The sequence below is a fragment of the Rhineura floridana genome, chromosome 1 (assembly GCF_030035675.1).
Source record: "Rhineura floridana isolate rRhiFlo1 chromosome 1, rRhiFlo1.hap2, whole genome shotgun sequence".
NCBI classification, from domain to species: domain Eukaryota; kingdom Metazoa; phylum Chordata; class Lepidosauria; order Squamata; family Rhineuridae; genus Rhineura; species Rhineura floridana.
In genome coordinates, this window is record NC_084480.1 from 139877269 (window position 1) to 139899620 (window position 22352).

Below are 22352 nucleotides of genomic sequence, written 5' to 3' on the forward strand. Positions count from 1 at the left end.
ATCTGTGCAGACTGTGCCTCAGTCCAGATTTTCTGGGAGGCTGACCCTGCATATGCTTGTAACGAATAAAGGCCTACCTTTTTGATTCAAGCCTGTGTCCTCAAATTTCTTAAAGGACCCCCAGCAAAGATCCCATAGGAGAAAAATTCTCCATCACTCTACTTGGGGCTTTTTGGGGGACTGGTCCTAAAGCTGCAGCTGGCAAAGAACGTTGCAGCCAGGTTGTTGAGTGGAGCACCTGGATGCACACATACTGATGATGACGTGGACAAGGTGCTTGTGACAATAAGGCCAGCAAAGTGTCCTCTCGACCCTTGCCCTTCTTTGGCTTATTAAAGCTTGCCAAGGGGGTTGACCAAGTGGATCCAGGGTGTGATCAACGCATCATTGCGGGAGGGAGTGGTTCCAGCTGCCCTGAAAGAGGTGGTGATTAGACTGCTCCTGAAAAAGCTCACCCTGGACCCATTGGTTTGTGACAACTACCGCCTGGTCGCAAATAGGGAAGGTGATTGACAGGGTTGTAGTGCAGTAATTGCAAGTACTCTTGGATGAAACAGATTATCTTGACCCATTCCAGTCTGGGTTCAGGCCTGGTTATGGGACTAAATCGGCCTTGGTCACCCTGATGGATGACCTTTCTCGGGAGAAGGACAGCAGGAGTACAACCCTGTTATTCTTACTTGATCTCTCAGCAGCTTTTGATACCATTGACCATGGTATCCTTCTAGGTTGACTTCCTGAGATGGGTATTGGAGGCACTGTTTTAAAGTGGTTCCAATCCTATCTCCAGGGTTATTTTCTGAGAATAGCAGTGGATGATTGTATTTCAGGCCCCTGGCAGTAGTGCTGTGGGGTGCCACAGGATCCCCCATGCTATTTAACAACTATATGAAGCCCTTCGGAGTGCTCATCAGGAGATTTGGGACTAGGTGTCAGCAGTACGCTGATGATACCCAGCTCTATTTCTCTGTAACATCTGAATTAGGAGAAGCCATGCAAGCCCTGCACCGCTGCCTGAACTCAAGGTGGGCTTTTTGAGGGCCAATAAACTGACTCTCAATCCTAGCAAGACTGTGACGCTCTGAATTGGTAGTTCCTGAGTACAGATAATTGGTCAGTTGCCTGCTTTGGATGAGGTCATACTCCCTCTGAAAGAGCAGGTATGTAGTCTGGGGGTGCTCCTGGATCCATCTTTGTCACTAGAGGCCCAGCTGACCTCCGTGGCTGGGAGTGCCTTTCACCAACTTCGGATGGTAAGACAGCTGCAGCTGTTTCTGGACAGGGATAGCCTGACCACTGTTGTCCATGCACAGGTAACCTCCAGGTAGGATTACTGTAATGTGCTCTATGCAGGGCTACACTTGAGGTTGGTCCGGAAGTTGCAGCTGGTGCAAAATGAGGCAGAAAGACTGCTCACTGGAGCAGCTTATCGCCAGCATGTCACTCCAATACTGAAAGAATTGCACTGGCTACCTATTAGCTACTGGGCTAAGTTCAAGGTTCTAGTTTTTGTGTACAAAGCCCTATACAGCTTGGAACCAGGATACCTGAAAGACCATCAATGCGCACTGCAGGTGAGGACCTCCTGCAGATACCATCTTATATCAGGAGGTCCGCTCCACACAACATAGGAAATGGACCTTTAGTGTAGTGGCACCAACCCTTTGGAATTCCCTCCCCTTAAATATTAGACAGGTGCCATCTCTGTAATCTTTTTTGTACCTACTCTTTCAACATGCCTTTTAAATAGAGACCTTATCCCAGACTGTATCCATGTTGGAATTGTTTTTTAATATATTTTTAAACCTTATTTAGAATGCTTTTAAAGTTTTTTAAAAATATATTTTTAAAGATATTTTGTTTTAATATGTTTTTAATGGTTGTTGTGTTTTAAAATATTTTAAAGTCTGCTTTTATGATGTTTTAAAGTGTTTTTAGTGCTTTTGTTTGCCGCCCTGGGCTCTACTGGGAGAAATGGCGGGATATAAATCAAATAAATAAATAAATAAATATTATACCTGTGGCTGCCAATACTTTACCAGGCCATGTTCAATGTCTTCTTGTTAACATATAAAGTTCTGAACAACTCAGGACCAGGTTACCTGAAAGACCCCTGCCCCTGTATAGACCTGTAGATCATTTGGGAAAATTATATTCATAGCACTGCCCTCTACAGAATATCATAGAACTATGACCCAAAAATGGGCATTTTCTGCTGTTGCCATTATGTTACAGAATGTCCTTCCCTCTGCCATATGTGAAGCAGCAACCTTGAGTTGCTACAGACATCCTGTAAAGACTGATCTTTTTGCCCAGGCTTTCCCTGACCCCTAAGATCAGATCTTGTTTTATGTGTTTATGTATCTGAATCCTCTCCATTCCTGTTTTATGTGTTTTTATATGTTTTATGCTGCTGTTTTATTGGTTGCATTTTAATGATACGGTTTGTCTGTATATTGTATACCATTTAGAGATTTTAAAAATATTAAGTGGTTTATAAATGGATTTAATTAATTAATTCTGTTACCTGCACTGACCAGGGCAGAAGGCAGGGAGACAGGCAAAACCTGCTTCAGGCTATGCCATTGTAAAGCTGGTATAACAATCAGATTCAGTGCCATCAAGTGGTAACAGTGGGGCCAGCTCTAGATTCAGCGAAGCTCAGGGTAGCTTGTACCTTTCCCTCCTTACCCCCAGAATGACCTGTTTGGGGGCTTTCTGTGGGCTGCCACAGTCAGGACGTTCAGTAGCAGTACTTCTGCCTCCCCAAACGTTTGTGAGCAGAGCATACAGCTCCACATCAAGAGAGAGAAACTAGCATCACTCTGTATGTGGAGGCCAGCACAGTGTTCTGGCCTGGAGAGAAGAAGACCTCTGCTTAGCTCCATCTGCACACACACACAGACTCCAGCACAGTGGATCAGAGGTCTGGATTAGTCCCTAAATCAGGAAGTCTTGAAATGAATTTGATTAGGAGAGGGGAAAGGATCAGTGCAATGTTCATAACAGAACTATATCCCTCAAGCCCACCACTTTCTGATTTAACAACTGATAGTGTTGTGTGATTTTATCTTTACAGCTTCACATCTCAAAAACAATTCACAATTAAATATAAAGCTGAAATCCTGTAACAGCTATGCATGTGTAAACACTGCCGATTAATGGAATTACATATAAATCACTGTGGAAAAAGTGCAGCTGAACAGTTAGAGACGAGGCTTCCAGTGAACTTTATGGAGATGAGAAAAAATATTAAATAAAATACAGTTTTATGGAGTAGTTTAAAATCAACCTACCAAAGGCTCCAGTTTTATGGGCTGCTGTCGCTTTCTGGTTCTTTCTTGTGATTTTGTACTATGTTCAAATTTCAGAGCTTCAGTATTTGCTGCCATCTGTTTTGGAGCTGCACTAACCAGTCTCTTTTTTAATTCATTTCTTGAAACAGAATTTTTCCCAGATGAAGATGAGCGTTCTTCACTTGAACTAGCTTGCTCACTTCTGCCAGTCGCAGTATCTGATGGTTGTGGAGTAGACTGAATAGATGGCAATGACACCCTTTTAGGCATCATTCCCTGAAAATGATACACATCACTTTTGAACTTTAATTTAATAAAACTACTAATGCATTTTAACCTACCATAAAATACTTTGCACAGCTGGTATAGCACAGTGGGAGGACAGCCTGGCTGAGAGTCCAGAGCCTGTGAGTTCAAATCCCCGCTCATGTCTCCTGGGTGTCAAGGGCCACCAAAAGATCACCCCCACAGTGAGTGGCTCAGGGGTTACGTGCCCTGCCACCTGTGCAGCCATGGGCAAGCTGCATAGTTTCAAGGAGCCCAGTTGCCCCCCAGCTGGCAGTTGCGGACAAGGAAGGGGCTGGCTTGTGCAGCTGTGGCAAGCTGAGCAGGCCCTAGCCAGCTGGGGAGGACTAGCCTCAGAGGGAGGCAATGGTAACCCCTCCCCGAATACCGCTTACCATGAAAACCCTATTCATAGGGTCGCCGTAAGTCGGGATCAACCTGAAGGCAGTCTATCTCCATTTTTCAAAATACTTTGCACAATCCAATACCAAAAAGATCACAGAAAAATTAGCTCCCATAAAACTGTACTAGGACAAATGGACTGCCTTCAATTCAATCCCAACTTACAGCAACCCTATGAATAGGGTTTTCATGGTAAGCGGTATTCAGAGGGGGTTTACCATTGCCTTCCTCTGAGGCTGAGAGGCAGTGACTGGCCCAAGGACACCCAGTGAGCTTCATGGCTGTGTGGGAATTCGAACCCTGGTCTCCCAGTTTGTAGTCCAGCACTCTAACCACTAAACCACATTGGCTCTTACTATGCCAAATACATCAACTTAATTGATATTAAACAGACTAAGGAGCAGCAAACTATCCAAAGAGCTCTATTTGGTTGAGGACTTTCCTTGGATAAGCAAAATATTTGATAATTTTTATTCTATGAAAAGAAATAATGTGGTTATAAAGGGAAAATATACTTTAGTATCTAAGTGTAGTATTTGCTATTTTTATATCATAAATATGTTTATTTCAAATTCCATTGATTTCAGTGGAACTTACTTTCAAAATAAATGATACAGAATTCAGATTTATTCCTCCCACATTTCCTTAACATCTGGTTTTTGTTTTATTCTGTTTTAATTTTACTGTTTAATTTTGGTTTAGATTTGTATATTTGGATTAGATTTGTATATTTGGGTGAAGGGCAGACTATAAATACTTCTAATAAATAAATAAGTATTTGTCAGGTATTTATTTATGCTGATTTAAGTTAGCTACACATGGAGTATTGTATTGCTATTGTAGTGGTGGGGCAGTATAGGCAAGGAACCTGACACAAAAATACACATGCTTACATAACAACAAATGAACTAGCACAAGCCAGCACGTTTCCTTTCACCCACAAGTGGAGGAAATTTAAAGCTTCCACTTTACTCCTGGTTAGCAACAAGCCATGATTTGTTGTCATGTACACATTTGGCAAATGGTGGTTCGTTCAAACCACAGACTGGTAACAAGCCAGGATATCAAATCAAGATGAATATTTCCTGTATCAAACCAGAGTTCTAGCCTGATATCCTAGCTTGTCAGCAATCTGTGGTTTGCACAAGCTAACATTTGTCGAGTTGACCATAGCAACTTGCTAATCAACAGATTCTTCCTCACATATGTAAGAACCTGAGGCTTGCGCAGGCTCATACATGCAACGATCAACCACAGTTTGTTATTATATCTCTGAACCAGATTGCCACATTATTGTCATAAACAGTACTGAGATACCACACATACTACATTTTGAACACTCTGAAGACTATACAGCCAACATAATCATTACTATATAATACCAAGGATGACATGGTACAATTGTTATATAGTTCCCATGCAGAGAACATTTTGACAGGTACTGTATAACTTGTCATGCATGCGAGAGAAAAGCTGAACCTGCCCAAATTCTCTCTTTTATACCAACGTTGTTGCACCCCCTGTGGCCCCACCATTATTTCCTTGTTTGCTTTTGGGGGTTGTTATTGTTTTGGGGTTGTTGTCTGTTGTTTTTAAGAGAAGAGGCAGACAGAAGGGTGACCATTAGTAGAGCGGCTCCTTTTTCTTTAATAGTAATGTAGAAGATGATCTTTAGGTACTGTACATGTGAGGTTGTTTATCCAAACATGAGAAGCTGAACCTGCAATAAATCCCTCTACTTCTCTATTGGTATATAGGGACTGTGCTTTCCTTTTAACTGGTCACCCTAAAGAGAGGAAAGAGAAAACCGGCATATACATAATACAACAAAACACCACACTGGAAATGGGTCCCCTGCTGCAGTTTGGGATTAAAGGTGGGCCCTCAGTCTATGTTAAATGTACAAGAGCCCCGTCTTGACCCCCTATCCCCGGGATGGAGAGTTTGCGGCACTCCCGCTGCTTGTTGGACTCCAACTCTCATCAGCCCCACCCAGCATGGCCAATGATCAAGGATGACGGGGGCTGGAGTCCAGCAACGTCTAGAGGGCCACGGGTTCCCCAGCCCTGTCCTATCCCCACAGTTCGCATCTTTTGATTTCTCCCTCCTCAAAAGAAAGTCTTCCATCTTCTGGCGTTGGGAATGGCCCGGGGCCTTACGACTGCTGCTTGGGGGCTGCTCTTCATGGAAGGGGAGAAGAAGGGGCGTCTTCTTGGGGCGGCTGGGGTCGCCCTCGCCGTTGGGGGATAGGGAGGAGCGGAGACAACTACCTTTGCAAAGAGGAATGCGTTCAAAAGGTCGCGGGGAGGCGCCGGGATGTCGGAACGTCCCTACTTCTTCGCATTAAAGGGGGGGGGAAGCGACAGGAATTTCTTCGCTCTCCAGAGAGTCCTCCCGTTACCTGGCAACCGCCCCTCTACCTCGCTATCCCATGGTTCCCCGGGCGGGACGCGAAGAAAGCGCGGTCGGTCCATGTCTCCGTGGTTACTAGAAGCGGCCGCTTCCGCGCCTCCCTCGTGACTGTCAATCAAAGCCCACCTTTTGTTTTCTCGCCCAGCCAAGCAGCGTAGGGCTAGGCTCAAAGGGCGGAGAAGGGCTCTTCCCTTAAGAAAACGAGAACGCTTTTTGCCCCAGCCATGCAATTGCGTAATGACTCCTCCTTCACAGCGGAAACCATCGACCCCACAACCATTGCATATGATTATTCATCTGAATTAGTTGCCGCACTATAAAATAACTCGCACGCCTTGCCCGGTGGAAACTGTAATTTTTTAAATATTTATGCATACACGCTCGTGCTCTCAGAGTGCTTCCGATACACTATTTTATAATGCTTACAACACATCTGACAAGCTAGCCAGTCTTATTATTGCCATACTAAGACGCCTTTCTATAAGGGTACCTAGTGAGTTCTTGGCAGAGGCATAGCCACAACGCAACACTAGCTTTTCGCAGAGGATTTTACGACGTCGTTCGACCTAGCTTAAGTTTAAATGTGTATGTCTCTCATGTGTGCGTTTATATTCTCTACTTTACTAACCAAAAGCAACGTGCTGTTTCCCACCAGCCCCCCATCTCACATCACTTGGGCGACATCTAGTGTCAAATCAAGTCTAGTGCTGAAAGTGCCTTCATATTTTGATTTGGCACGGATCCGTAAAGTGTTGACTGCCGGGTTCTCAGTCTATATTGGTGACATGTTTTCTTTTGCAGCATCTTGAGATTTCATCTCTCTGCGTTTGGATTGCTTTGGATGCTTACTGCTTTTTGAATTTCTTTGCCACTCTTTGGCCACCTTGGCCACACCAACGCAAATGGATTCTGTTGCCATTGTCATGAAAGCTCACACAATTAAAGAAAAAATAGTCAACTAATCAATGGACTTTAAATTGATTAGACTTGCATAAATTTTCACACAAATAAAATATTTCAGTATGAAGAAAATGTTCATATGGAAAAAACACTTTTATATTTTCTTACATTTATATCCCACTTTTCTTTCATCAATCATGAAGCCAAGGTGGTGTGCCTAAATGTGGTACACAGAAGGTCTCTCATCTAGGTAGCTTAATGTGGCTTCAGAATGAAAAGCATAAAATTATGCACACTTGTTACAGCTGACATTATCTTCTCTGTCTTCTAAAGCACTCTCCCCTTAATGAGAGAAATAGCACTTGTCTCCGCTTTTTTCTAAGCATTTGCATTTTTAAAAAAAGTTTCTAAAGTCGTTTTAACCGATTAGTTTATTAACTGATGCAATGACCAAATATTACAGTCCTAATTTGTGAGAGAGGCAGTCCTCAGTGTGCATGGTGTGTTAAAGAATGTAAGATAGGTTGCTGTCCCAAAGAGCTTAAAGGGAAGGAATAAGTGATCATTTCAGTTACACATTCTTAAGTTTAGCTATAGCCTCTGTTGCATTGGGAACAACAAAGAGTCTTGTAGCACCTTAAAGCCTAACAAACTGATTATGGCATAAGTTAGTGGACCACAGCCCACTTTACAAGATGTATCAACTGTTATCCTGTGTAGCAGATACTGTATATGTACATGATTTGGGAGGCAAGAGCTTGCAAACAGTGAGGTTACAGGAAAATGTAATGCAAAAAGTACAACCATCCTGATATTTGTAAGAGAATCAACACATACAGGGTGATAAGAAACTTTGGCTTCATGCCACAGAAGATGGAATTGAGCTGCTTAATACATTATAATTCAGCAGTTTCATGTTGCCTCTGTAGTTCCTTTGGTTGAGGAGGGCCACTTTAAGATGAGTTACAGTGTGTCTTGGTACATTTAAATGCCTCCTCACTGGTATTTGGATATTGCCATTTCCCATGTCAGATTGGTGCCCATTTATTCTTTTGCATAAAGACTGACTTGTTTATCCTATGCAGAAGGGCAATACTAGCACATTATGCCATATGTTACATTAGGAGACGAGCAAAAGTATCAACCCCTCATGTTGTGGACGGCATTATTACATCCTTTAATAGTGCTGCCACACAGGGGCAGAGGTAGCATCCAAGTCTGCTGCAGGGTCTGGTCCCTCTCTACCATGTACCCTGTTATTGCGGGTGAGCAGCTGTTTTAGATTGGGAGGGGGCTGTGTAAAGCAAGTACTAGACTGTCACCCGAGGCCTGTGAGAGGGAAGTGTCATTGTCCAGGATGGTTTGTAGATCACTGAGGATGCATGTGAGAGGTTGAAGCTGGGAGCTAGAAGTGACAAATGTCATTCTGTCATCCTGTAATAGATTATTCCTGGGTAACGGCCTGGCCTTGTTGATCTATTCTTTCACATTATCAGGTGGGCAGTGTAGTCTGAGTTGTGCCCAATATAAATTTTATTTTTAAAAAAGTGCAGAAATAGCCACTGATTTTCTGCGTAAGTGGTTTCTGATAGCATGAATGTTTCATTACAGCTTTCTTCTTTTACATCTCCTTATCTGCTCTGTTTAGGTAACTGAAAGATGAGAAATTAGAACTGTAGATAATTTAGAGTTAGACTATTAAAGAGAAAAAACAAAGAATCACATGGATAGAAAAGAGTTGTATGGAGTTATATTATTATTGAATTTGTTATTCCAGAAGTTAATAAAAAGTGCCCATCTTTCTATGAATCTTTCTTGATTATTTTCCCCCGATAGGTTTTCTGGTAAGTCAATTTAGTCATTAGGACAATTTTCCATAGCTCTTGTAGCCAACAAAACATTGCAACTCTTTTTTCTTTCCAAAGCTGGACAGTACATAGCTTCACTCCTGTGAGTAGACTGGAGAATAGTTGTAAATCTATACTGTTCACTTCTGGTTTTATCATGCATAAAAATGTAGTCCTTTTTAATACACACACACACATATATATTCTGTAATAGCTTGTACTGGATTAAAAACCAAATTTCAGATGTTTTTTATCTTTACACGACTCCAAAAAATGTGAAGATAATCTACTCCTGACCATTCTTGACCTCTTACATCTCCAGCAAGACAAGGTGGTATATCTTGCTTAATTTAAGGAGAGCAAGATACCATTGGTAGAAGGATTTTAAAAAATTCTTTCAGGTTAGTGCTTGTTTATGTTGCTGGCATTGTTTTGAAATCCCATCCATTCTGTCTGCAATATAGAAAGCTTGTAATTTCTAAATTTCAAAAACACATGCCAAAGCTTTCTAAAAGTGAAGATTTCACTGTGATTGCTACACATTCTGTGTCACCGTATTATAAACAGGTGATCCAAAGTGCCTGTAACAACTCAGACAACTCTACTGGCATAAGCACCTTGCTCATGAAAGTAATTGTGCTTATGCTCTACAGGGAAGCAAATGAACAAGTCATCAGACTAGGTCAGCCTCTGGACTGGGCTGCACATCACATTAAGCCACTGGCTTAACAAACACATGGCTGAAAAGTTATTGCTGCACACTTCTCCACCTCTCCTCCTGCTGTCATGCCAGAGAAAACAAAGTAGAGTCTGGCTTGCCACTTGACCCCTGCATCATGGTTTCTTTCTCGCTAAACAAAGCATAAGCAATAAGTCAAGAACAAACCTTGGTTTCTGCTTGTGACTTATTTGGAGAGAAACAAACTGCAAGTCTGTGTTCAGACATTGCAAGTCAGTATGCTGCTTATTCACATTGAACCATAGTTTGTTTTTAAACCATGTAATGTGCAAACTAGGCCTCTGAAATAAAATTTAGCACTCTGAATGGATTGGCTTCCATCTGTAATTGCTGTACTGTCTTTTACCATTCTACAGGCTAAACTGAGAAAAGGAAAAAATGCAACAAAAGCTGTCACACACTATGCTACTCTTCTTATCTATGGTGTTTTGAGTCAGTCCAACATTGCAAAATTAATGGTAATACCTTGGCAGCACATCAGTTGTGCAGGGCATATACAGTCATTGCTTGCCTTTGCATCCTTAAAATACACGAAGGGGAAACAATAACACCCCCATATTTTTGTGTATTCAAAGAGAGTAGTGAAGAATTCACATGAGTGCATCACAACTGACACACACATTTTACAGAGCTGGGTATCATTTCCACTATAATAGCATTTATATAGTATTTCAAGTATTAAAACACGTTCCCTACCTAAATGTAGATAATCCATACAACAGCCCTATAAGGCTGACCATTATTATAGTCTTTATATTGCAGATGGGGTGCAAGATGATGATGGCTAAGGCTGAGCTGGGCTGTCTAAAACTACGTTATGAGTTCACAGCCAAGGTGAGATCTGAATTGAAGACTTCACAGCCAACAGCTAGCTCTCTCAGTCAGTGTAAGCCAGACAGGGATCTTAAAAAGTATCCAGGTCCATAAATAACTGGCTCAGATTGAAAATTCCTTAAATCCAGAATTTATTACAACAGATGGATTATTCAAGATTTATATTGTAAAGTTTATCATCTGGATGGTAACAGGGCAGAGCAATGTACTGCCTTCAAGTTGATTCTTATGGTGACCCTATGAATAGGGTTTTCATGGTAAGCGGTATTTTGAGGGGGTTTACCCTTGCCTTCCTCTGGCAGACCAATAACTCCTATTAAAATGCACTTGCACGTTACTCTAAGATGGATTACCAGAGGCAAAGCAAGACAGAGTTCCTGAGGAACTTTGACAAATCGTCATGCAGGGATGATAAAAGCTGAATCTGATGAAATTTCCTCTTCAATACAAGAACTCCTACAGGTACAAGAGCCCTGTCACCTCATGGTCACCCCAATTGCCTTCCATGCAAAATTATTCTTATACTAGATAAGAACTTAGTAATTGCCTTGCTGGATCAGACAAAGTGGATCTAGTCCATTTGGCCCATATCACCATCTCTGGCCAGCTATGCCCACCTGAAGTTATGACATCAGGTGCAGGGCAGGAAAAGCCACAGCTGCCAAGGAACTATCAGAAGCATATGAATGCGCTCCCAATTGTTCCTTTGCAGCAGGGTTCACAAATGGTGGTGAATACAAGCCCTACTGCTTTTGGAAGGGATTAGATCCACTCTGGAGTTGCAATTGGGAGCTCCCAAGCAGAACCAGTCCCAGCAGGGCTTGCATTCAGTGCCAGATGTAAACAGCACCAAATGCATGCCCTGATGCAGAGGAAAACAGCAGGGCTTGCATTTGACACTGAAATTAAATAGCACCAAATGCGAGCACCACTACCAAAGAGCATTTAGGAGCAAGCTTGTTCCTTTGCAACAGGCTTGCATTTGGCACTGTTTAATGTGAGTGCTGAATGCAAGCCCTTCTGCTGTCCAGTGGGCTTAGATTCACCTGGCCATTATAAGATGCCAGGCAAGTGATATCTATGCAGACCCAACACACACACGCTTATCAAAAGTGGCCTGTGCAGAGTGCCCACTTTTTGATCTGGCTCAACAAAAAAAAATGGTTCCCCACCTCTGATCTAGTCCAGCATTCTGATTCCAGCAGTAAGTAGCCAGTTGCCTCTGTGTGTTCAATGATTTCCCCTCCCCACCAATTCCATCACTCTGAGTCATAAATATATGCTGGAGGTGGAGCAAGATGGATTTATTATCATTGTTGAATTATAGGATTTCTACAGCCTTGCCACCACCCCGTTTATCTACTTGGTCTCCTGAACCCAAATCTGCCCACACCTGTTTCAAGGCAAAATTAAGTTTATGCACGCCACAGAGGTGGGAAGTATAATGGGACAGATGACCAGTAGAGAAACACCATGAGGTGAAGCAGCTGCACCCTATATCAAATCATTGAAGGGATAGCTACCAGCAATAGGCTAGGATCTAGCAACCCTTCTGAAGGGGCAGAACGCACACAACATTTATTTATTTCAGACAGCCTTCAAAAATTGTTCAGATGATGTCTTGTGGTAAACCAATTTGTACTGGCGCGAGGAGCAAGTTTTGAGCTGCCATGCACACCTGTATTCTATGAGACAAACCGTTTCCTAACATGAAAATAGCAGGTGTGAAAAGTATAATCTCCTAAAGAGTGAGTGAGTGAGTAGTGTGTGTGTGTGTGTGTGGAACTATTGTTAAAAACACAGGAATGGGGCCAATAAAAAGTGACAAGTACCAAGACTCGGGGGGGGGGGAGAGGAGAAAAGGCAGTAATAACACTGAAGTAGATGACTGTGTGGATCTGCAAAGGATGGACAGCACTTCATTCCAGACAGTTCAATTTTGGTCAAAATAATATTTTCAAACCCAAGTTCCTATTACTTTGAGATGCTCAAACCTTTCTTTAGCATCAGACAAGACATGATGTAGAAACAACAAACAAACCCCAAAACAAATTGTATTTAAGTCAGTTTCATACAGCTAAATAACAGCTATGTTACATATACTTCTCCCAAAATCATCATGGGATAACATGAAAGAATTCTTCTGCAAGAGAAGGATAAATAATGGCTTTCATTAAAAACATCTTCTCCTGTATTCGGCCTGGTCAAACCAGTTAATCATGTTAATGGTCCAGATTCAGGAAAAGGATGAGGCCACAAAAATCCACTTAGATGATCTGTCATTCAAAAAAGTTATTTCCTCATTTCCCCCAGATCCTTTAAAAGAAAAGTACGCAGTTCTACATGGAAGGTTCACTCCAGCATCAGCATTATCACTGGAGACAACATCAGCGTCAATGTGAAGGCAGAGAAGAACACAAATAGCCCATTGGAGCAGCTGGTGTCTGTCTGGATGTGACTGGATCGCCCATGTCCCCGTGGCTGAGGTTCTACAGTAATGTATCCATTAATTATGCGAATCCGAGGAGGTGGATCAGTGGTACTACAAGGCAAGAAAGAAAAGAGTTTTAATCAGATGTCATGCACAAAAACAGCAGCAAAATGGACACATACCAAAGGGTACATTCGCACTATAGGATAGAATTACATGATACACATTATAGGAAACACAGGCAGCTCAATATTGAGTTCTCCCCCTTCCCTTCTATAATGTGTAGCAAATGGTACCCCAGCTCTTGATGTTATCATGCTATGCATTTACCTGCCCTCATGAGTAGCAGCCAATAATGTGGAGCGGAGCCAGGAAAATGCACAAGCCTTATGGGGTGAAGACAAGGGGTAAGGTTTACTAAGGTTGAAAATACTGCTTGTGAATGCCAGGTGGGTGAATGGTAAAACAACGGGCATTCAGGACTTGATCCTGGACGAGCACGCCAACCTGGCTTGTATCACGGAGACCTGGTTGGGTGAAGCTGGGGGGGTTAATCTCTCAGCTTTGCCCACCAGGTTTCTCTGTGCAGCAGCAGGCGAGACCTGGGGGATGGGGAGGTGGAGTTGCAGTAGTCTATCGTGATACCATCCCCCTGACCAGGTGCCCCTCCCACAGTCTTCGTGGTTCGAGTGTGTGTATCTGAAGTTGGGTGGCCGGGACAGAATAGAGATTCTGTTGGTGTACTGTCCACCCCACTGCTCAACAGTCTCCCTTCCTGAGCTAGCCGGGGTAGTCTCGGGGTTGGTGTTTGAGTCCCCTTGGCTCGTGGTACTGGGGGACTTCAACATCCATGCCGAGACTGCTCTGTTGGGAGTGGCTCAGAATTTCATGGCCTCCATGACAACCATGGGTCTGTCCCAAGTATTATCTGGTCCCACTCATGCTGCTGGCCACACTCCGGCCCTTGTTTTCTGTGCTGGATGGGATGATGGTGACCTTAGTGTGGAGGAACTTCTTATAGTTCCGTTGTCATGGACAGACCACTACCTGGTTGGGTTTAGACTCATTGTGACTCAGGACCTCTGCAGGGGTGGGGGACCGATTAGGATGGTCTGCCCCAGGAGGCTGATGGATCCGGATGGTTTCCTGATGGCTCTTGGGGATTTTCCTGTCACCTCGGCAGGCGATTCTGTTGAAGCCCTGGTTGACCTCTGGAATGGGGAAATGGCCAGGGCGGTGGACACGATTGCTCCTGAGCGTTCCCTCTCACGGAGTGGAGCCAAACCAGCTCCCTGGTTTACCAGGGAGCTGGCAGTGATGAAACAGATAAGACGGGGACTAGAGCAACGTTGGCGGAAGACTCAGAGCGAGTCTGGCTGAACACGGGCTAGAGCCTATCTGAAGGTCTGCTCCGTGGCAGTGTGGGCAGCAAAGAAATTATTCTTTTCTGCCACCATTGCGTCTGCAGGGAGCCGTCCAGCGGAGCTGTTTCAAGTGGTCAGGGGTCTTTTACATTCTGGCCCCCGAGAGGGTAATACAGACCACTCAACAGCCTGCTGTCAAGAATTTGCACGGCACTTTACACATACAATCGCCCAGATTCGCTCCGACTTGGACGCTATAGTTGATACAGTCTCAGGGGATGTAACTCTGGCTCCTGCTTGTCCAATAATGGATTCTTTTCAATTCGTACAGCCTGAGGATGTGGACAGGACCCTTGGAGAAGAGAGAGCCACCACATGCTTGCTAGACCCTTGCCCCTCCTGGCTCATTAAAAGTGCCAGAGGGGGGACTGGCTGAGTGGGTGAGGTGAGTGGTCAGTGCCTCCCTACAACAAAGCAGAGTTCCAATGTGCCTAAAGGAGGCTGTTGTAAGGCCATTGCTGAAAAAGCCCTCCGTGGATCCCTCTATAATGGATAATTATCGGCCATTGTCCAACATTCCATTTCTGGGCAAGGTAATAGAGCATGTGGTGGCCTCCCAGCTCCAGAGTTTCCTGGATGAAACAGATTATCTGGATCCATTTCAGTCTGGTTTCAGGCCTGGTTATGGGACAGAGACAGCTTTGGTCGCCTTGGTGGATGACCTACGCAGAGAACTGGACAGGGGGAGTGTGTCCCTGTTGGTTCTTTTGGACCTCTCAGCGGCTTTCGATACCATCGACCATGGTATCCTTCTGGGCTGCCTTGCTGGGATGGGACTTGGGGGCAATGTTTTACAGTGGCTCCGTTCCTTCCTGTAGGGGTGTACCCAGAAGGTGGTGCTGGGGGATTCCTGTTCGACTCCTTGGCCGTTGGCCTGTGGGGTCCCTCAGGGTTCAGTTCTGTCCCCCATGCTATTCAACATCTACATGAAACCTCTGGGAGAGGTTGTCCGAGGGTTTGGCGTTCTGTGCCATCAGTATGCTGACGACACCCAACTCTATTTCTCCTTTCCACCTAATGCCAAGGATCCTGTCTTGGTTCTGAACCGGTGCCTGGCATCAGTGATGGATTGGATGAGGGTGAATAAATTGAAGCTCAATACAGACAAGACAGAGGTGCTCCTGGTCAGTCATAAGGCAGATCAGGGAATAAGGATTCAGCCTGTGCTGGACAGGGTTACACTCCCCCTGAAGACACAGGTTTGCAGTTTGGGTGTGCTCCTGGACTCAGCCTTAAATTTGGAGGTCCTGGTGTCTGCAGTGGCCAGGAGGGCTTTTGCACAGCTAAGACTTGTACGCCAACTGCGCCCATTCCTGGAGAAGCCTGATTTGGCTACGGTGACACATGCCTTAGTTATATCCTGTTGAGATTACTGTAACGCGCTGTACGTGGGGCTGCCTTTGAAGACTGCTCGGAAGCTTCAATTGGTACAATGAGCTGCAGCCATAGTGTTAACTAGGGCTGGTTACAGGGATCATACAACCCCCTGTTATAACAGCTCCACTGGCTCCAAGTTTGCTTCCGGGCACAATTCAAAGTGCTGGTTATGACCTTTAAAGCCCTATATGGCCTAGGTCCAGGCTATTTGTCAGACCATATATATGAGCCTGCCCGGGCCCTGAGATCCTCAGGAGAGGCCCTTCTCTCAGTCCCAACACCTTCACATGCACAATTGGTGGGGACATGGGATAGGGCCTTTTCGGTGGCTGCCCCCAGGCTTTGGAACTCCCTTCTGAGGGAGGGAAGAACCGCTCCCTCCCTACTGTCCTTTCTCGGCAGGTAAAGACCTTTTTATTCCGACAGGCCTTTGGAATAGAAGATGTTTAAGGATAGCATTTAAAAGGTGTGCGGCACTGTTTTACTGCCTTAATTGCACTATCTGTAAACTGTTTTTAACCATTTTAAGTGTATGTTTAAACGTTTTAATATCGTATATAGTTTAATTTTAATTGCAGGTTTTTGTATGTTTTTATTATATGTATTCGTTTTTATGTGTAAGCCACCCTGAGCTCCAGCTTTGGGGAAAGGGCAGGGTAAAAATAAAGATAATAACAATATTAATACTATACATGGCAGAGCGTGAGAATCTGACATGGACTGTTTTCAGTGGCAGCCCCAGGTTTCTCTTACCTGTAATTCCACCCCAATATTTAGTATTTATATAGTACTTCACATATGTTATCTAAGGAACCTTTACAACTAGGTTTGGCACCTGCTCCTTATTTCTAGGAACTTAGTATTGACGTGTAGTGTTCTTTTTCAAGGAACTGTTCCTTGAAATAAGAAACAGATGGTAAGCCTACAACTTCCCCAACTACCCAGTAAAATAGTTCGTTATTATTACCACATGGCAAGAAAGGGAATGACTTGCCCAAGGGTAACCAACAGGTTTTAAGGCAGACCAAACATACGAACCAGGGCTGTCCTGGTTTAGATCGCAGGCCTAGTTCTCACTGCAGTGGCTGCCTGTGTCTGTACTGTATCACTTCAGACTGCAGGTGTGGGCTCACATGATGAGGGTTCGTGAGTTCCTCCATGCCAAAGCAAACAAACCCCAAAACTCTCTAAATGGAACAGTAGCATAGCAAGGAGAAATATTTTAGCCTAGCTTTCTATACAGAATGATTACTGTATTGTTCAATTATTTATATCCCACATTTCTATGACAAAAAAAATTACAAAGGCAACTAGTAAAGTACTAAAATTTGCATTTTTCTTTGATGTTAGGGGATTGCCATATTGATCAAAATGTGTTTTAGTTGAAAGTGTTTAGTGCTGCATTGTTTTTTGCACCACAACACAGGCATGCCTTCAAGTCCCGCAGTAGAACACCTGTTCAGTACTGGTGGCAATCTAATCGTAAAAAGACATTCCTTGTCTGACGTTCTCTTTGAGCACCCTGTTCTTTTGAGACATAACAGAAATGTATTGTAAAAGCAGTATTTCAAGTGTAAAATTTGATTTCAAGTGTATTATATGTGTGTTGGAGTATCATCATTGCTGGCAGTGAGGTGGGGAGATGTGAGAATCAGTTATGCTATTCTGTTAATCTTACAGATAAACTTTTTTTATTCTACTACCCTGTGTGTGTGTGTGCTTATTTTTAATGTTGTTTTAGGCTACTTAGATGTGCAGCAGCCAAGGCCAGCACCTTGTAGGCAAAAAAATTTTAAAGTAACTAAAATGTAATTGTAGTGATTACTTTTGAATAAAAGTAAAGTAATCAGTTACTTTCAGAGCAATTGTAATTGTAACGGTAATTACTACTTTTTTGGGCCATGTAACTGTAACTGTAATTTATTACTTTTTAAAAGTAATCTTCCAAGCTCTGAATATTTTGCATGACACTCTCATGTGCAGTCTAAGGTGGCACATCCAAGACACAAGTTTACTACTCCAGACCTATACCTCTTCTTCTAATAATTTTATTCTAATAATTTAGCATGATCCCTATAGCACATTCTTAACAGAATTTTGGAGAATCCATTTTTAAAAACAGCTCTTAAAGGTTATGGTGCTACTCCCATACTGCTGCTAAACCTTAAGCCAGCACTCTGTATCTTGTCATGTCCAGTTATTTTTACCATAAGGCCTCTCTGAGTAGCAGCTCTTTACTCATGTAGCATGCAGATGCCCAGAGCTAATCTACATCTACCAGCACAACCTTAACATTTGAAATTCTCCAACACTCTGAAAACCCTTCCCCTCATCTTTTTGGCACACTTTTTGAGATTTCCCCAATGAGAAAATATAAACAATAAAGAAAGCACATATGACAAAACAGATAGTGAGGAAAGCCAAATCTGAAGAGAAATAAAAAATAGACCCGACTAAGCTCAGGTGTGCAGAGCAAAGGATCAAGAGCGCAGCAGCTCATACAAAGAAGTGTGAGCATCTCCATCCACAGGCTGAAGTGAAAAGCTGATTTCAGCTTGAATTACCTACCACCAACCCCATCTTAAAATTGTTATTAAATCCCAGGCAAAAATTGAAGTGAACACATCAGCCAACCAATAAAATAAAAAGCACATTAATTTCAATTACAGCAGAGTGCAAATACTGTCCAGCTGCCACACTGTTTCTGCTTTCAATTGTCCAATTGCATGAAGTAAAAAAAAAAAAGCCTTGAGAATTTGAAAACAATCAGTATCCCTTTTTAAACACTTACCTTTCCATAGCGAAAAATCCCCCATATGCCATTCACACACCAGTGGAAAGGAGCCAGCTGGCAGTTTAACTGGAGAACCAGCACTGACAGCAGATACATCCATATCGGGGCCCAGACCAAAGGAGTGCAGTGAGACCTACTATGTGACTGCAAGAGAGCAGCAGTTCTGCCCTTCTTTGTTCATTGTTCAAAGTTATTAAAGGCCCAGACCCAAACACAAAATGGTACTTTATAAAATAAGCTGTCAATGATCTCTTACCTGTATTTTCAGAGATGTGTGTAAAGGGCTTGATTTTAGCCAGGAAGTTAAACAGAAATGTGGGGGGGAGTTGCCTTGATTATTATATTTCAACAGGCATATGACAGCTACTACTGATAACAACAGTAATAATTATAAAAAGAGAGATTATGTTCTTTTACCGCCACAAATGATTACCAGAAACTCTAATTTTTTACTCTGATTTGTGTTTTCAAGGTCTACTCATCATAGGGTATTTGTATTTACTGTCACAAGCTTCTGTGGTCTTCTTCTTTAACATCTTATTAACAATGTTACTATTAAGGAGCTCCTTTTTGTTGTTCCTTGTTGGCTTGGAAGCATCCCTTCCTTTCCCTTGTGCCTCAACAATGTAACTCACCAGATTAGGAAGGAGTGATATCTGAGACTGCAAGGCAGTGGCTTGTTTAAGAAGCTCAGGGTCGAATCTAACTTTGAACCAGGGACTTATTGGCTTATAGGTCACACACACTTATCTACTGTGTTACACCAGCTTTATGCAATCATGATAGATGAAGCAGTACAGCAGAGGTAGCCAACGTCATGCCCTCCAGTTGTTGGACTCCAACTTGATCAGCCCCAGCCAGCATGACCAACAGTCAACAACATTTGGACGACATTAGGTTGGCTACCCCTACAGCATAGTATTAAGGTCATAAGAAAAAGCTTCACCTGATGAATTATGCTTGCTGTGCAGCGGTTGAAGCCACTGGAATCCTGCTGGTAGGGAGGAAGATGGCATCCCTAGCCTCAGTGCTCAACAGCATTGTTTTCCACCTTGACCTGCTCATTACCTTTCCTCGATGCGTACCCAGAGGTCATTGAACTGGCGCAAGCGCTGCCTCTTCTGCTGCTTCTTTTTCTTCTTTTTGTACTTCCTGTCCACTTTCTCCAACAGGTCAATGCTTTCTGGCAGAAGCAAATGGGGCAGCAGCTCCTCCTCTCCCTCCCCCTCTTTCTGTCGGTTTTGCTGGGGAGAGGGGAGCTCCTGGGATATGATGTAGGAGGCATATTCTGGAGAAGACGATGAGAAGGCAGACAGCACCTTCTGATTCTTCCCACTAGAGAGAAAAATAAAATGCGGTTGAAAGGAATTTGAGGGAGGATGGTGGGTGGATGGATGAGTGTCTTCCATATTGATATATCAAGGGGAAAACCCACCCTGGATTGCTAGAAGTAGTTTTCATCCTATTTACTTACAAGCAACTTGCCTCACCTCCAGGAGATGTTCAACAACACAATCTGCACAATCTGTACATTCTTTTTCTTTTTTAAAGCTTAATGTAAAGAGCTTGTTGCTAGCTAGAATTCTGTATAAAAGGAAAGTCTGACACTGATCAATAAAGCAGGCTGAACAACAAATAAAAGGTTTTCCTCCCCATAGTCAGAAAAACACTGAAGTAACCGGATTATGCAAGTGCCAAGCATTTCTCAGGATCAAACTGCAACTTTACAGTCTTAAGAATACAATGCTTCCTAAGCATTGGGGTCCATATCTGTTGTCAAAGTCTTCCCCGCTAGGATTTTCCATAGCTCCCAATTATTATCTATGGCCACAATGAAAATGCATTAGATTACAACTTTTCAAACTGCACCTCATGCAAAAGATCAAACCTTTGTGATCCCATTCTTCAATGCAGTTACTCTCATCTTTCTTAAATGGTGTGCCAAGAGAACTGCTAGTGTGCTAGAGAAAATACATGTACAGAACCACTCAGAGAGCAAGCTGCTTGCTGTGACTGCACATTATTCACAGTTCTGGCTTTGCCTTCCTCTAGACAGACTAGTCAGCAGATAACTCTGCCATTCATTTAATCTGGTGTGATTGGATCATTCAATCATGCAGAGTTAAAAATAATTGCCTATCCTTTAAAAGTAAACCGTTTGGGGTACAAGAGTAAAGTGTGCTTCCAATTTTAATTCAGAAAAGGGTACAAATCACATAGCAAAAAACCTGTTCTAATACAAAGCCAAATTCCCATTTTATCCACAAGAATGCACTGGAAGAGCTGGGGAACAATCTACCCTTTCATTATCTTGACGGTATGGAAAGTCATTAGAGATTGTCAAGGAGTAGCTAATCAGCAATGCAGGGAATGGGGATCACACCCAATCCTTATTAAATGTGAACTTAGAGCAATGCACAGTGGGAGGAAATATTGACAAAACAGAGAATATTACTTTACTTCTGAATTTAGGAATGGGAATGTAAAATAAGTTCCAAACAGATTAATCAAAGACAGAAAAACTTGGAATGGAATGCAAAAGCATCCTACGGCATCACAGATGGACTTGGAGTGACCCTGAATTTGTTTCCCAAAAAAGAAAATGAAGCAGGGAATAGCCCCAGGCTTGGATGCCTTTATAGTCTATAGAAACATTGGTGAGCATCTAACCACTCCTACACTTAAAAGCTCCCTATCACTCCCTACAACAACTGGGATGGCGCAGTTATAATAAAGGGGCTCTTCACTGTAACAATCTGTGAACGGAAATTTTAAATCAGTAATGTGAAGTGTTAAGGGCACACTTATTTTTTAAGCTATTTTTGCACTGTTTTGTTATTATAATAGGGGATGAAAAATATTGAAAGGCAGCCTCTTTTCTCTCTCTGGGTAGTAATTTTAGCTTACTAAATGTTAACTTATCTACACTTCTTTCAATATCTAAACAAGGAAGCTAATCTGAGATTTTGATCATATGCAAATACATTTGAAATTGATTAAATTGGTTGGAAGGCAGTGATTACTTGACTAAACAGTCTTTAATCCGATTGATAGCCCTACTATATGGAAACTCAAAATCTGGAAGTTGCATGAAGAAAATATATTCCTATATTGAATGCACCCTACAATAACATTTCAAGAGCCAGCACTTCAAATATATTGAGAGGTCAAGCCATTCTAAAAAGATGTATTATTTATATATTATTATATTTATATTCCTGACAGATGTCTTGGGATGCTGTCCCATTACTTTTTGAAGAGGGACAGTTCCTGAGTGCTAAGCGTGCCTGCATTTAAAAGTTGCCTCTTTTCCTCATTGCCTGGGAGAGTGGGGCCTTGAATACCACTAGGTCAGCAGTTACTACAGTCAGTCACTGCAAACTCAGGCTGCCAGCCAGCTGCAAGCTTCAGGGGAAATTGGGGCTTGCTTTTTAAAAAAAAATTATGAAGGGAAGGATAGAGCAGTGAATGGGTCCCTGCATGCTGAGGATGCTGTTGTCTGGAATGCAAATTGTAATCCAATAGAATAATAAAAGTACAATGAAAAATCATACAGGACCCAGCATATCGCATTACCAGGGCTACAGCAGGCAGAAAAATCATTAAGTGGT

General features: G+C 42.8%; 2 protein-coding genes across 4 annotated transcripts in view; both read right to left on the minus strand.

Moving 5' to 3' along the window:
- Positions 1 to 6486, minus strand: part of DNAH6 (dynein axonemal heavy chain 6) — a 362354-nt gene extending 355868 nt beyond the window's left edge. For both annotated transcript variants that reach the window (XM_061634018.1, XM_061634008.1), the window contains exons 1-2: positions 6254 to 6486; positions 3297 to 3572 (exon numbers count right to left, since the gene is read on the minus strand). In XM_061634018.1, coding sequence (XP_061490002.1) covers positions 3297 to 3569 — 273 coding nt within the window. In that variant the 5' untranslated portion in view covers positions 3570 to 3572; positions 6254 to 6486. The remainder of the gene's footprint in view (positions 1 to 3296; positions 3573 to 6253) is intronic.
- A 6252-nt stretch (positions 6487 to 12738) lies between these two features.
- Positions 12739 to 22352, minus strand: part of TRABD2A (TraB domain containing 2A) — a 114417-nt gene continuing 104803 nt past the window's right edge. The window contains exons 6-7 of one of the 2 annotated variants that reach the window (XM_061634033.1): positions 19810 to 20076; positions 12739 to 13257 (exon numbers count right to left, since the gene is read on the minus strand). In XM_061634033.1, coding sequence (XP_061490017.1) covers positions 13068 to 13257; positions 19810 to 20076 — 457 coding nt within the window. In that variant the 3' untranslated portion in view covers positions 12739 to 13067. The remainder of the gene's footprint in view (positions 13258 to 19809; positions 20077 to 22352) is intronic. The other variant, XM_061634042.1, reaches the window with a different exon arrangement.